The sequence below is a fragment of the Panulirus ornatus genome, chromosome 7 (assembly GCF_036320965.1).
Source record: "Panulirus ornatus isolate Po-2019 chromosome 7, ASM3632096v1, whole genome shotgun sequence".
NCBI classification, from domain to species: Eukaryota; Metazoa; Arthropoda; class Malacostraca; order Decapoda; family Palinuridae; genus Panulirus; species Panulirus ornatus.
Genome location: NC_092230.1, coordinates 36,675,435 through 36,688,685, shown reverse-complemented (window position 1 = coordinate 36,688,685; position 13,251 = coordinate 36,675,435). Strand labels below are relative to the sequence as shown.

At 40.3% G+C, this 13,251-nt stretch overlaps 1 protein-coding gene across 1 annotated transcript in view; it reads right to left on the bottom strand.

Annotated features, from left to right (window-relative positions):
• Positions 1–13,251, bottom strand: part of Nf1 (neurofibromin 1) — a 1,160,697-nt gene that overhangs the window by 507,785 nt on the left and 639,661 nt on the right. The window contains exon 25 of the mRNA XM_071663491.1: positions 333–494. Within this exon, the coding sequence (XP_071519592.1) occupies positions 333–494 (162 nt within the window). The remainder of the gene's footprint in view (positions 1–332; positions 495–13,251) is intronic.

Here is a 13,251-nt window from a genome sequence, read left to right as displayed (position 1 = left end):
CATTCACACAAATTGCACAAACACTCTGCTGAACTGTTCTTTTAGTTAAGCTTATAAATGATGAGGAGACTATGCCACATACTGATTTACTGTTAACTGTATCTTCACTAAGGAGTTTGTATTTGCTACTTTTGTCATATAATCTTAATGTCAGCAACAACACTTCCTGTTAGCCATGCACCAGTTACAAATAATATTAGCAACATTACACAGGTCATGTATGTTCCAATATGGAACGGAAATAGAACAGTTTTGCTTCATCTTAAAAACTATGAAATATAGTGGTAGCTTTATAAAACAAGTCATACTATGAAAATCTAATGATGACTAACCTTGAAACAGAAAGACATAATTTTGCTTCCCAATGAGTTGCCTCTGAAGAGTGTTTGCATGCAGTCTGACACTTCCACCTCTTTATAAAACATGTTCCACAGAAGGGGAGACAATAAGTGTTTGGCATCAAAAAGGGTTACAAACACACGGGCCAGCTCATCCTGTTCAGAGATGATGAAATAATATTACTGGATGGATTAATGATAGGAAAACCAAACCATTATATTCAAATAATATCTTAATTCAAAACCTCAACTGAGAAGTGGCCCAAAATTCACTTTGAACCAGGGGCATCAAGAGGCAGCATGCACCCCAAGGCAAAAAACCTTATCAGGTACCCTTTTGACTGGGGTAGACAATGTTCCTAAGAGCTTTTTTTCTCATCTTTTAACTTTTTGAAGAACATACTTAAAAACATCCTAAATTAGGGCAACAATAATATCATACACAGAGCTTAATGTACATAGTATATCATATAATGATGACAAAGTAAGAAAGAGAGTTTTCACTTTACATCTAAAGCAGTATTCAGTAGAAAGTATGAAGAACCTGGGCCTGGGCCCCAAAGCAGCAGCATAGCGCCCCCCCAAAAAAAAGAAAATGTATATACCTCGCTGAAGGGATGGGAAGCTATTTCCTGTGTGGCGGGGTAGTGACAGGAATGAAATATGCAGATGAGTATGTGTACATGTCTGTGTATGTATATGTGTGTGTATGGGCATTTAAGTATATGTATATGTATACAAGTGGATGAGCCATTCTTCGTCTGTTTCCCGGCACTATCTCACTGATGCGGGAAACATGCAGGAGGGTGAAAGGCGTGCAAAGAATAGAGTGAATTGGAATGATGTGGTATAACGGGGTCGACATGCTATCAATGGATTGACCCAGGGCATGTGAAGCGTCTGAGGTACACCATGGAAGGTTTTGTGGGGCCTGGATGTGGAAAGGGAGCTGTGGTTTCTGTGCATTATACATGACAGATAGAGACTGAGTGTGAAAGAATGTGGCCTTTGTTGTTGTTGTTTTTTCCTAGTGCTACCTCGCGTACATGGGGGGGGGGTGTCATTTCATGTGTGGTGGGGTGGAGATGGGAATGAATAAGGGTAGACAGTATGAATTATGTAAATGTGTATATATGTATATATGCCTTGCCGGCTTTCATCTTCTGCAAAGCATTTACTACCTCTTCTCTGTTTACCAAATCATTTTCCCTAACCCTCTCACTTTGCAAACCACCTCGACCAAAACACCCTATATCTGCCACTCTATCATCAAACACATTCAACAAACCTTCAAAATACTCACTCCATCTCCTTCTCACATACCCACTACTTGTTATCACCTCCCCATTTGTGCCCTTCACTGAAGTTCCCATTTGCTCCCTTGTCTTACGCACTTTATTTACCTCCTTGCAGAACATCTTTTTATTCTCCCTAAAATTTAATGATACTCTCTCACCCCAACTCTCATTTGCCCTCTTTTCCACCTCTTGCACCTTTCTCTTGACCTCCTGTCTCTTTCTTATATACATCTCCCACTCAATTGCATTTTTTCCCTGCAAAAATCATCCAAATGCCTCTCTCTTCTCTTTCACTAATAATCTTACAAATTACAGAGGTATAAGTTTGTTGAGTATTCCTGGTACATTATATGGGAGGGTATTGATTGAGAGGGTGAAGGCATGTACAGAGCATCAGATTGGGGAAGAGCAGTGTGGTTTCAGAAGTGGTAGAGGATGTGTGGATCAGGTGTTTGCTTTGAAGAATGTATGTGAGAAATACTTAGAAAAGCAAATGGATTTGTATGTAGCATTTATGGATCTGGAGAAGGCATATGATAGAGTTGATAGAGATGCTCTGTGGAAGGTATTAAGAATATATGGTGTGGGAGGCAAGTTGTTAGAAGCAGTGAAAAGTTTTTATCGAGGATGTAAGGCATGTGTACGTGTAGGAAGAGAGGAAATTGATTGGTTCTCAGTGAATGTAGGTTTGCGGCAGGGGTGTGTGATGTCTCTATGGTTGTTTAATTTGCTTATGGATGGTGTTGTTAGGGAGGTGAATGCAAGAGTTTTGGAAAGAGGGGCAAGTATGAAGTCTGTTGGGGATGAGAGAGCTTGGGAAGTGAGTCAGTTATTGTTCGCTGATGATACAGCGCTGGTGGCTGATTCATGTGAGAAACTGCAGAAGCTGGTGACTGAGTTTGGTAAAGTGTGTGAAAGAAGAAAGTTAAGAGTAAATGTGAATAAGAGCAAGGTTATTAGGTACAGTAGGGTTGAGGGTCAAGTCAATTGGGAGGTGAGTTTGAATGGAGAAAAACTGGAGGAAGTAAAGTGTTTTAGATATCTGGGAGTGGATCTGGCAGCAGATGGAACCATGGAAGCGGAAGTGAATCATAGGGTGGGGGAGGGGGCGAAAATCTTGGGAGCCTTGAAGAATGTGTGGAAGTCAAGAACATTATCTCGGAAAGCAAAAATGGGTATGTTTGAAGGAATAGTGGTTCCAACAATGTTGTATGGTTGCGAGGCGAGGGCTATGGATAGAGTTGTGCGCAGGAGGGTGGATGTGCTGGAAATGAGATGTTTGAGGACAATGTGTGGTGTGAGGTGGATTGATTGAGTAAGTAATGTAAGGGTAGGAGAGATGTGTGGAAATAAAAAGAGCGTGGTTGAGAGAGCAGAAGAGGGTGTTTTGAAATGGTTTGGGCACATGGAGAGAATGAGTGAGAAAAGATTGACCAAGAGGATATATGTGTCGGAGGTGGAGGGAATGAGGAGAAGTGGGAGACCAAATTGGAGGTGGAAAGATGGAGTGAAAAAGATTTTGTGTGATTGGGGCCTGAACATGCAGGAGGGTGAAAGCAGGGCAAGGAATTGAGTGAATTGGATCGATGTGGTATACCGGGTTTGACATGCTGTCAGTGGATTGAATCAGGGCATGTGAAGCGTCTGGGGTAAACCATGGAAAGCTGTGTAGGTATGTATATTTGCGTGTGTGGACGTGTATGTATATACATGTGTATGGGGGTGGGTTGGGCCATTTCTTTCATCTGTTTCCTTGTGTCTGTTTCCTTTCACCCCTATCCCCAGGGATAATATATATATATATATATATATATATATATATATATTATATATATATATATTATATATATTATTATATATTTTTTTTTTTTTTTTTTTTTTTTTTTTGCTTTGTCGCTGTCTCCCGCGTTTTGCGAGGTAGCGCAAGGAAACAGACGAAAGAAATGGCCCAACCCCCCCCATACACATGTGAATATACATACGTCCAAATAGAGTTTGATACAGTCTGTCACTGATTTCATGGTGTTCACCAAGAAGATATAATGCAATGATGCTATCATCTAAAAGATCTAAAAAAAGTTTAATATATAGTGAATGGCAAGAGTTTAATGGAAATCATTTAAACATACTGAAGGTAAAGGAAAAATAAAAAAAGTTTTGATATATATTTATATATTTATTTTTTTGTTTATTGTGTATATTTTTTATTTTTATATAGTTTTTATTGATTGTTGATAGTGAGTGTTTTTTGAAAATGGTGTGGGGGGGGTTATATGTTGTAGGAAATAGTGGAAAGGAGGGGGGAGTTTTGATTATTTTTGGGTTGGTGAGGGGAGGTTTAATAAAATATAGTGGGGGTGGGTTGGAATTTTTTTGGTTATTGTTGGGAATGGTGGGGTGTGGAAAAGATTTTGGGAAATGGAAGAGGGAGGTTAAGTAAGTGAGTTGAGATGTTTGGTAGTTAGTGTTGTATTTTTTTTTTTGGTGGTTTTGTTGTGTGATTGTGTGTGTGTGTGTGTGTGTGAGTGTGTTGTGTTGTTGTGTGTTTTTGTTTGTATTATGATGGATAGGTAGAAGGGAAATTAGGATAGTGGGTGAGTTTTGTTATTGGAATGGCCTTTGAGGGAACATCCTCACCTGGCCCCCTTCTCTGTTCCTTCTTTTGGAAAATTGAAAAAAACGAGAGGGGAGGATTCCAGTCCACCCGATCACTCCCCTTTTTATTCGACTTCTTCGACACGCAGGGAATTACGTGGGAAGTATTCTTTCTCCGCCTATCCCAGGGATGATATATAAATATATATATATATATATATATATATATATATATATAAATATATATATATATAAATATATATATATATATATACATATATATGTGTGTGGATGTAACCAGATGTGAAAAAAGGAGAGACTGGCAGTATTTTTTTGAGAAAAGGAACCTGGATGTTTTGGCTCTGAGTGAAACGAAGCTCAAGGTAAAGTGGAAAGAGAGGTTTGGGAATGTCTTGGGAGTAAAGTCAGGGGTTATGAGAGGACAAGAGCAAGGGAAGGAGTAGCACTACTCCTGAAACAGGAGTTGTGGGAGTATGTCATAGAATGTAGGAAAGTGGGAGCAGCTGAATGAGTCTGTTAGTGGTTTTAGATGCACAAGACCGGGTTATAGTGATGGGTGATTTGAATGCAAAGGTGAGTAATGTGGCAGTTGAGGGAATAATTGGTAACATGGGGTAATCAGTGTTTGAAATGGAACTATGGAAGAGTAGCGTGGGAGTGATGAGAGGTGTATGTGGCTGAAAAAGGACTAGGTTGATTGGAATACCTGGTTTAAAAAGCGAGAATATACATAAGTATACGTATAAGTTGGAGAGATGGCCAAGAGCGTTATTGGATTACGTGTTAATTGACAGGCGCACAAAAGAGAGATTTTGGATGTTAATGTGCTATAGGCGAAGGGGATGTCTGATCATTATCTTGTGGAGGAAAAGGTGAAGATTTGTAATGGGTTTTTCAGAAAAGAAGAGAGAATGTTTGGAGGTGAAGAGGGTGGTGAGAGTAAGTGAGCTTGGGAAGGAGACTTGTGTGAGAAGTAAACAGAAGACTGAGTACAGAATGGAAAAAGGGTGAGAACAAAGGAGGTAGGGAGTGGGGAAGGAATGGGATGTATTTAGGGAAGCAGTGATGGCTTGCGCAAAAGATGCTGTGGCATGAGAAGCGTGGGAGGTGGTCTCTTGATTAGAAAGGGAGTGGGGGTGGTGGGATGAAGAAGTAAGATTATTAGTGAAGGAGAAGAGAGAGGCATTATGGACGAGAGTTTTCAGGAAATAATGCAAATGGTGGGAGAGGTGAGGTAGGAAAGGGAAGGAGAGGCATGGAGGTCCAAGAGAAGAAAGAGTGCAAGAGGTGAAAAAGTAGGTGGGGATCCTCTCGAGTTGGGAGGGGAGTTGGGGGGTGTAGGGAGGGGGAGGTGTTAATGGGGTAAATTTTGATGGGAGAATTAAGAGGGAGAGTGGTTCTGGTAGGAGGTAAAATAAATGCAATAAGGGAGCGAGGTGAAATTGGGAAATTCATGAAGGGGGCTTAATGGAGGTGAAAAAAGTTAGTAGGGTATGTGAGTAGGGTTGTGAGTGTGGTTGTAGGTTGGGGTGGTGGGGGAGTTAGTGTGAAGTTTTTGGGGGGGTTTGTGGTAGTGGGGTGGATTTTGGGTGTGGGTTTGGTTATGGTTGTTGGGTAATGTGTTTGGGTGGTTTTAGGGGGAGGTTGTGTTGAAGATTTGGATGATGGGGGTGGTGTGATGGGGTTTGTTGTTTTTTGGGTTGTAGTTGGGGTAGGGGTGGTGGTTTGTAGTTTGGATGATGTGGATGGGTGGGAAGTGGAGGGATTGAGGGGATTTGTGAATTGGTATTTGGATTTGGGGTGTTGTTGGGTGGATAGATATGTGTTTATGTGGTGTTGGGGGGTGTGGAAGGGGTTTGATGTGGTGGGGTGGGGTGGTTGGTTATTTATTGGATTTTTTGGTTGTGATGGGGGGGGGATTTGGGTGTGGGTGATGGGGGAGGGGGTTGTTGGTGGGGGTTTTGTGGTGTTTTATTTGTTGGGGTTGGGGGGGTGGAATGTTGGGTGTGTTTTATGTTGTTTTGGTGGTTGGTGAGAGGTTTAGTTTTGTTTAGGGTATTGGGGATTGATTTGGGGGTTTTATTGTTGATGGAGGGTGTTTAGGGGTTATGGATGGGGGGAATGGTTTTATGAGTGGGATTGATGGGTTTTATGAAGATGCTGGTAATGAGTTTGGTAAAGTGTGTGAAAGAAGAAAGTTAAGAGTAAATGTGAATAAGAGCAGGTTATTAGGTACAGTAGGGATGAGGGTCAAGTCAACTTGGGCAGTAAGTTTGAATGGAGAAAAACTGGAAGTAAAGTGTTTTAGATATCTGGGAGTGGATCTGGCAGCAGATGGAACCATGGAAGCGGAAGTGAATAATAGGGTGGGGGAGGAGGCGAAAATCCTGGGAGCCTTGAAGAATGTTTGGAAGTCAGAACATTATCTCGAAAGCAAAATGGAGTGGAGAGAGTGCGCGGGTTAGTGGTGGTGCAACAATGGTTTATGGTTGCGAGGAGTGGCAATGGGGTTATGTTGTTGTGTTTTGCAGTTATTTCTATAATCTTATGGTATAATTATCTTTTGTCGTGATGCGATGGTTGAGCTTCGGTATCTATTCTAGTGAAGTTTTATTTATCATCTCTAGTTGGGTTGTGGGTTTTGTGAGGGTGGTTTTTATTAGGGGTATGTGAGAGTGGGGGGTGTGTTTGTTTTGTAGTGGTGTTTGATTTTTTGGTGGGGGGTTTGGGGTGGGATAATGGAGAGTATGAGTGAGAAAGAGTGAAATGTGATATATGTGTAGGAGGTGGAGGGAAAAGTGTGATGGGGTGAAAAATTATGTGGAAAGATGGAGTGAAAAAGATTTTGAGTGATTGGGGCCTGAACATGCAAGAGGGTGAAAGGAGGCAAGAATAGAGTGAATTGGATCGATGTGGTATAATGGGGTCGACTGTTTGCCAATGGATTGAATCAGGGCATGTGAAGCGTCTGGGTAAAGAAGAAAAAAAAAAAAAAGAAGGGGGGGGCAGGGGATGTAAAAATGAAAGGGGGGTGGGGGGGTTAACATATTTTTAACTTACATTATAAATATTTATTTATTTATTGTTTTTTTTTCTGGGGGGGGGGTTTATGGTTAGTTTATTTTATTAAAAAAAAAAAAGGGAACCCACGAGATAAGTTCTGGGAACTGGATGTGAAAGTCGTGTTTCCGCATATTTCATGACAGCGAAGACTGATTGAATGAAGGGCCTTTGTGTTTTTCCTACATGACACTCGCACACAATGACGGGATGGTTATTCCATGAAGTGGTGAGGAGCATGGGAATAAATATAGGCAACACAGTATATGAAATTTATTACATGGTGTATAATGTATATGTCTGTTTGTGAGATAATGTTAAATTGAGATGTATAGGTATGAATATTTGCGTGTGTGGACGTGTGTGTAATACATGTGTATGGGGGTGGGTTGGGCCATATCTTTCGTCTGTTTCCTTGCGCTACCTCGCAAAACACGGGAGACAGTGACAAAGCAAAATAATAAAAAAAAAATCATATATAAGATTATAACTTTTGTATAAACTACCCAGTCAATGACGGAGCAGATGGATGAGGAGAGTGATGGACTTTTTTCTCAACCCTTAATCCAAAACGACAAACAAATACAAAACAAATCAACCTTAACTACTTTTGAGCTGAGCACCCATACATCACAACACACACACACACACACACACACACACACAGAAAAACCATTGTCAAGAAGGCTGTGAAGCATTCTCCAAAAACAGACTTGATATGCTCTGCTGCATTTGAATACACTAATCAATGAGGAATAAAATGTACTAAAGAAATTCAAAAGGCTGCAAAGTAAACATATGAGGTTAAAGAACACTACGAGCAAGCTTACTCTCAATGCACAAACTGGTTACACACATAACACAACATATATGCATTCTACAACAAAGTCTGGCATGGCAAAACTTCACTATGATGACTAAGGTTTATGCCTCAATAATGGAGAAGGCGGATGAACTAATTTCTCTTGGATTAACAGAGGGCACTATCCATACAATTTTTTTTTTTTTTATTTATTATACTTTGTCGCTGTCTCCATACAAGGAGAAGGAAAAAAAAAAAATAAGCTGACTTAAGAAGAGATTTCTTAGATGGTCTGAAAATTACCTGAGGGAAGGTACCATATGATACATAGATAAGTTTTCTCAGTGGATACGATTAACAAGTAGCATTCTGCAGAACTTGCTTGGGGCTATGTTATTCCAACCTAATAAATAAACTCACATAAGGACTTCCAGTCACAACTAATGATGTTTGTGGATGATGCTAAAAACATGAGGAAGGAATGTTCAGGAATATGACAATCTAAAAATCTACACTGTCTGCATGGTAATGAATAAAGCAGACAGTTGAATTGGTGTGAATGTTATATATGTATGTGTCCTGTGTGTGTATATATATGTGTACATTGAGATGTATGGGTATGTATATCTGCATGTGTGGACGGCATGTATGTACATGTGTATGGGGGTGGGTTGGGCCATATCTTTCGTCTGTTTTTCCTTGCGCTATCACCAGCAAACGCCGGTGACGCGCTGCGTGCGCGCGCGGAAGCAAAATAAATAAATGAAAAAATGAAGTCAATTCCCAGCTTTGGTCAATTCTCAGACATGAAGGGTGAGCGGGAGAGGCGGCCATTCAGGTAAAATCTCTCTACATTTCTAAATCGAGCTACAATAAACTCAAAGACTGACTACACATCTAAGATAACAACAACTCTAGATAAAAAATTACAGTAAAGCCTAACAATCTTCATAAAACAAAGAGAGAAAAATACAAAAATTATAACATCAAATTAGCATACGTTACGGAGAGAGCGAACAAAATCTGTGGGGGTACAGACTTGGGAGTGCAATAACATCTAGCCACTGCCAAAACACTAAACTTGGAGATCTGTTAAGTAGGCAAATTATCTATTAGTTAATATATCAAAAATTGCATTTAAGTACGATGTATAAGGAAGTCTTTAAAAATATCTAATAAAAAATTACGCCTAAAGTAGAATATGCACCATCAGTTTGGATACCCCACTGGATGGCAACAAAAATTGGGCAACTTTTCGACTAAACTCTTTAATGCCACAGACATCACTCTTAAACTCAGCAAATTTAAATCATCATTCACCAGACTTTCCCGTTAACACCTACCAAATGGTTTCTTCACATCATTATATAACCTATGAATACACCTTTCTTTTTATCAATAAATTAGCTAACCCTTTTATGTAAGTTTGAACAAACAAACAACCTTATTCTTTGGTAAAGAAACTCTGTGCATTTCATTCCGATAGTACAAAATGGAGAAATGTTCCATAAGGCAAAACTCAAAGTGCCAACCCTAAGTGGAAGATTAAGAGGTTATAGGCAGTAGGCTGAATTTTCTATGGCCCCAAATTTTGGGCCTGGTTCAGGGGGAACCAGGGCTGATATTCTCCTCTAAGTTCCTCAAACTGTGCCCTTGTAGCCTACAATCCTAATATTATACATGTTTGACATGGTTATGAATATATTCTATGTTGGAGGTGGGAAAGCCCTGTCTTCTTTTGGTACATGTCCTTTGTTTAGTGGCTTTTACCCTTCTTACCTCCCTTGGTCCACTCTACTTTCCCCCATCTAATGCCCTTTCTTCCCCTCCCTCCACATTTCCCCTGTCTACACCCAATTCTTTCATTTTCTGTTCTCTTTTCTTTCTCCACTACTCTCATACCATTCATGAACTGGTGCATGTACATCTGTCCATTTTCTGAAAACATTTTTGATTAGTTTATAAATCAGTCTGAAAAAGCGATAAATATAATCAACTTATTACTCATAATCTACAGCATATCATACATACATCTTTGTTTTTTGTAATCTAATACTCTAGACAAATTGTAACTCAATAGTCATGTTACCTTTACTCTAATTTCTTGAGTGACTATTAAAGTATATATTGATTTCTTCATCTGTATTTTTTTGCATTATGTTATATTTTATGTATTCTCGTGTTGTATCTGACACCTTATATATTAAAGAGTCATCATTTTATTGTTTTTATCTCTTAGAGAGTCATTTAAGATATGTGATGATTGTTTGATACATATATTCTGTGGATTTCCTGTAAGTCTCCCTATGATACCAAAAGCACATATACATTTAGTCATTTTTTTTTGATATTTCCTTTATTTTTTCTTTCATTTTACTAACTGTATCTTCATACTCACATACACACCAACAATAACGCGCCATATCAATACTTCAAATCATATAGTCTATCATAATGCAAGAATTCTTGTTTATAGATTGTCATGTATTGTCATATATTTCTAGCGCTACCTCGCATACATGAGGGGGGAGGGGGTTGTTATTCACATGTGTGGCAAGGTGGGCGGTTGGAATGAAATAATGGCCAGAACAGTATAAATTATGTACGATGTGTTTGTATGTATACAGATGGTTGTGGGTGGTGTTTTTTATGGATATTCGAGTGAGATTTTTGTTTTTGTTTTGATGTGTGTTCCGCTGTATCACACGTTTGGAGTGGGTAGAAGGATAATGAATATATATGGGACCAAACTACAAAAAGTAAATTGTGTTGTATTGTGTATGGGGGAGGTTTTGGGCATACATACCTACACAGCTTTCCATGGTTTACCCCAGACGCTTCACATGCCCTCATTCAATCCACTGACAGCACGTCAACCCCGGTATAAACCACATCGATCCAATTCACTCTATTCCTTGCCCTCCTTTCACCCTGCTGCTATGTTCAGGCCCCGATCACTCAAAATCTTTTTCACTCCATCTTCCACCTCCCCATTTGTCTCACCCCCCACTTCTCCGCTGGGGGGGGGGGGGGGGGGGGGGGGGGGGGGGGGGGGGGGGGGGGGGGGGGGGGGGGGGGGTCTCCTCTTCCAATCCACCTGGGATCCGACATCATATATCCTCTTGGTCAATCTTTCCTCACTCATTCTCTCGCATGTGCGCAAAACCACTTCAAAACACCCTCTTCTGCTCTCTCAACCACGCTCTTTTTATTTCAACAAATTCTCTCTAACCCTTTATGTTACTTACTCGATCAAACCACCTCACACCACACATTGTCCTCAAACATCTCATTTCCAACACATCCACCCTCCTGCGCACAACTCTATCCATAGCCCATGCCTCGCAACCATACAACATTGTTGGAACCACTATTCCTTCAAACATACCCATTTTTGCTTTCTGAGATAATGTTTCTCGACTTCCACACATTCTTCAAGGCTCCCAGGATTTTCGCCCCCTCCCCCACCTTATGATCCACTTCCACTTCCATGGTTCCATCCGCTGCCAGATCCACTCCCAGAAATCTAAAACACTTTACTTCCCCATTCAAACTTACCTCCCAATTGACTTGACCCTCAACCCTACTGTACCTAATAACCTTGCTCTTATTCACATTTACTCTTAACTTTTTTCTTTCACACACTTTACCAAACTCAGTCACAAGCTTCTGCAGTTTCTCACATGAATCCGCCACCAGCGCTGTATCATCAGCGAACAACAACTGACTCACTTCCCAAGCTCTCTCATCCCCAACAGACTTCATACTTGCCCCTCTTTCCAAAACTCTTGCATTCACCTCCCTAACAACCCCATCCATAAACAAATTAAACAACCATGGAGACATCAAACACCCCTGCCGCAAACCTACATTCACTGATAACCAACCACTTTCCTCTCTTCCTACACGTACACATGCCTTACATCCTCGATAAAAACTTTTCACTGCTTCTAACAACTGCCTCCCACACCATATATTCTTAATACCTTCCACAGAGCATCTCTATCAACTCTATCATATGCCTTCTCCAGATCCATAAATGCTACATACAAATCCATTTGCTTTTCTAAGTATTTCTCACATACATTCTTCAAAGCAAACACCTGATCCACACATCCTCTACCACTTCTGAAACCACACTGCTCTTCCCCAATCTGATGCTCTGTACATGCCTTCACCCTCTCAATCAATACCCTCCCATATAATTTACCAGGAATACTCAACAAACTTATACCTCTGAATATTTGTAGACTCACTCTTATCCCCTTTGCCTTTGTACAATGGCACTATGCACGCATTCCGCCAATCCTCAGGCACCTCACCATGAGTCATACATACATTAAATAACCTTACCAACCAGTCAACAATACAGTCACCCCCTTTTTTAATAAATTCCACTGCAATACCATCCAAACCTGCTGCCTTGCCGGCTTTCATCTTCGCAAAAAAGGAGCTTTTACTACCTCTTCTCTGTTTACCAAATCATTTTCCCTAACCCTCTCACTTTGCAAACCACCTCGACCAAAACACCCTATATCTGCCATTCTATCATCAAACACATTCAACAAACCTTCAAAATACTCACTCCATCTCCTTCTCACATACCCACTACTTGTTATCACCTCCCCATTTGTGCCCTTCACTGAAGTTCCATTTGCTCCCTTGTCTTACGCACTTTATTTACCATCCACCTTGCAGAACATCTTTTTATTCTCCCTAAAATTTAATGATACTCTCTCCACCCCAACTCTCATTTGCCCTCTTTCCACCTCTTGTCACCTTTCTCTTGACCTCCTGTCTCTTTCTTATATACATCTCCCACTCAATTGCATTTTTTCCCCGCAAAAATCATCCAAATGCCTCTCTCTTCTCTTTCACTAATAATCTTACAAATTACAGAGGTATAAGTTTGTTGAGTATTCCTGGTACATTATATGGGAGGGTATTGATTGAGAGGGTGAAGGCATGTACAGAGCATCAGATTGGGGAAGAGCAGTGTGGTTTCAGAAGTGGTAGAGGATGTGTGGATCAGGTGTTTGCTTTGAAGAATGTATGTGAGAAATACTTAGAAAAGCAAATGGATTTGTATGTAGCATTTATGGATCTGGAGAAGGCATATGATAGAGTTGATAGAGAT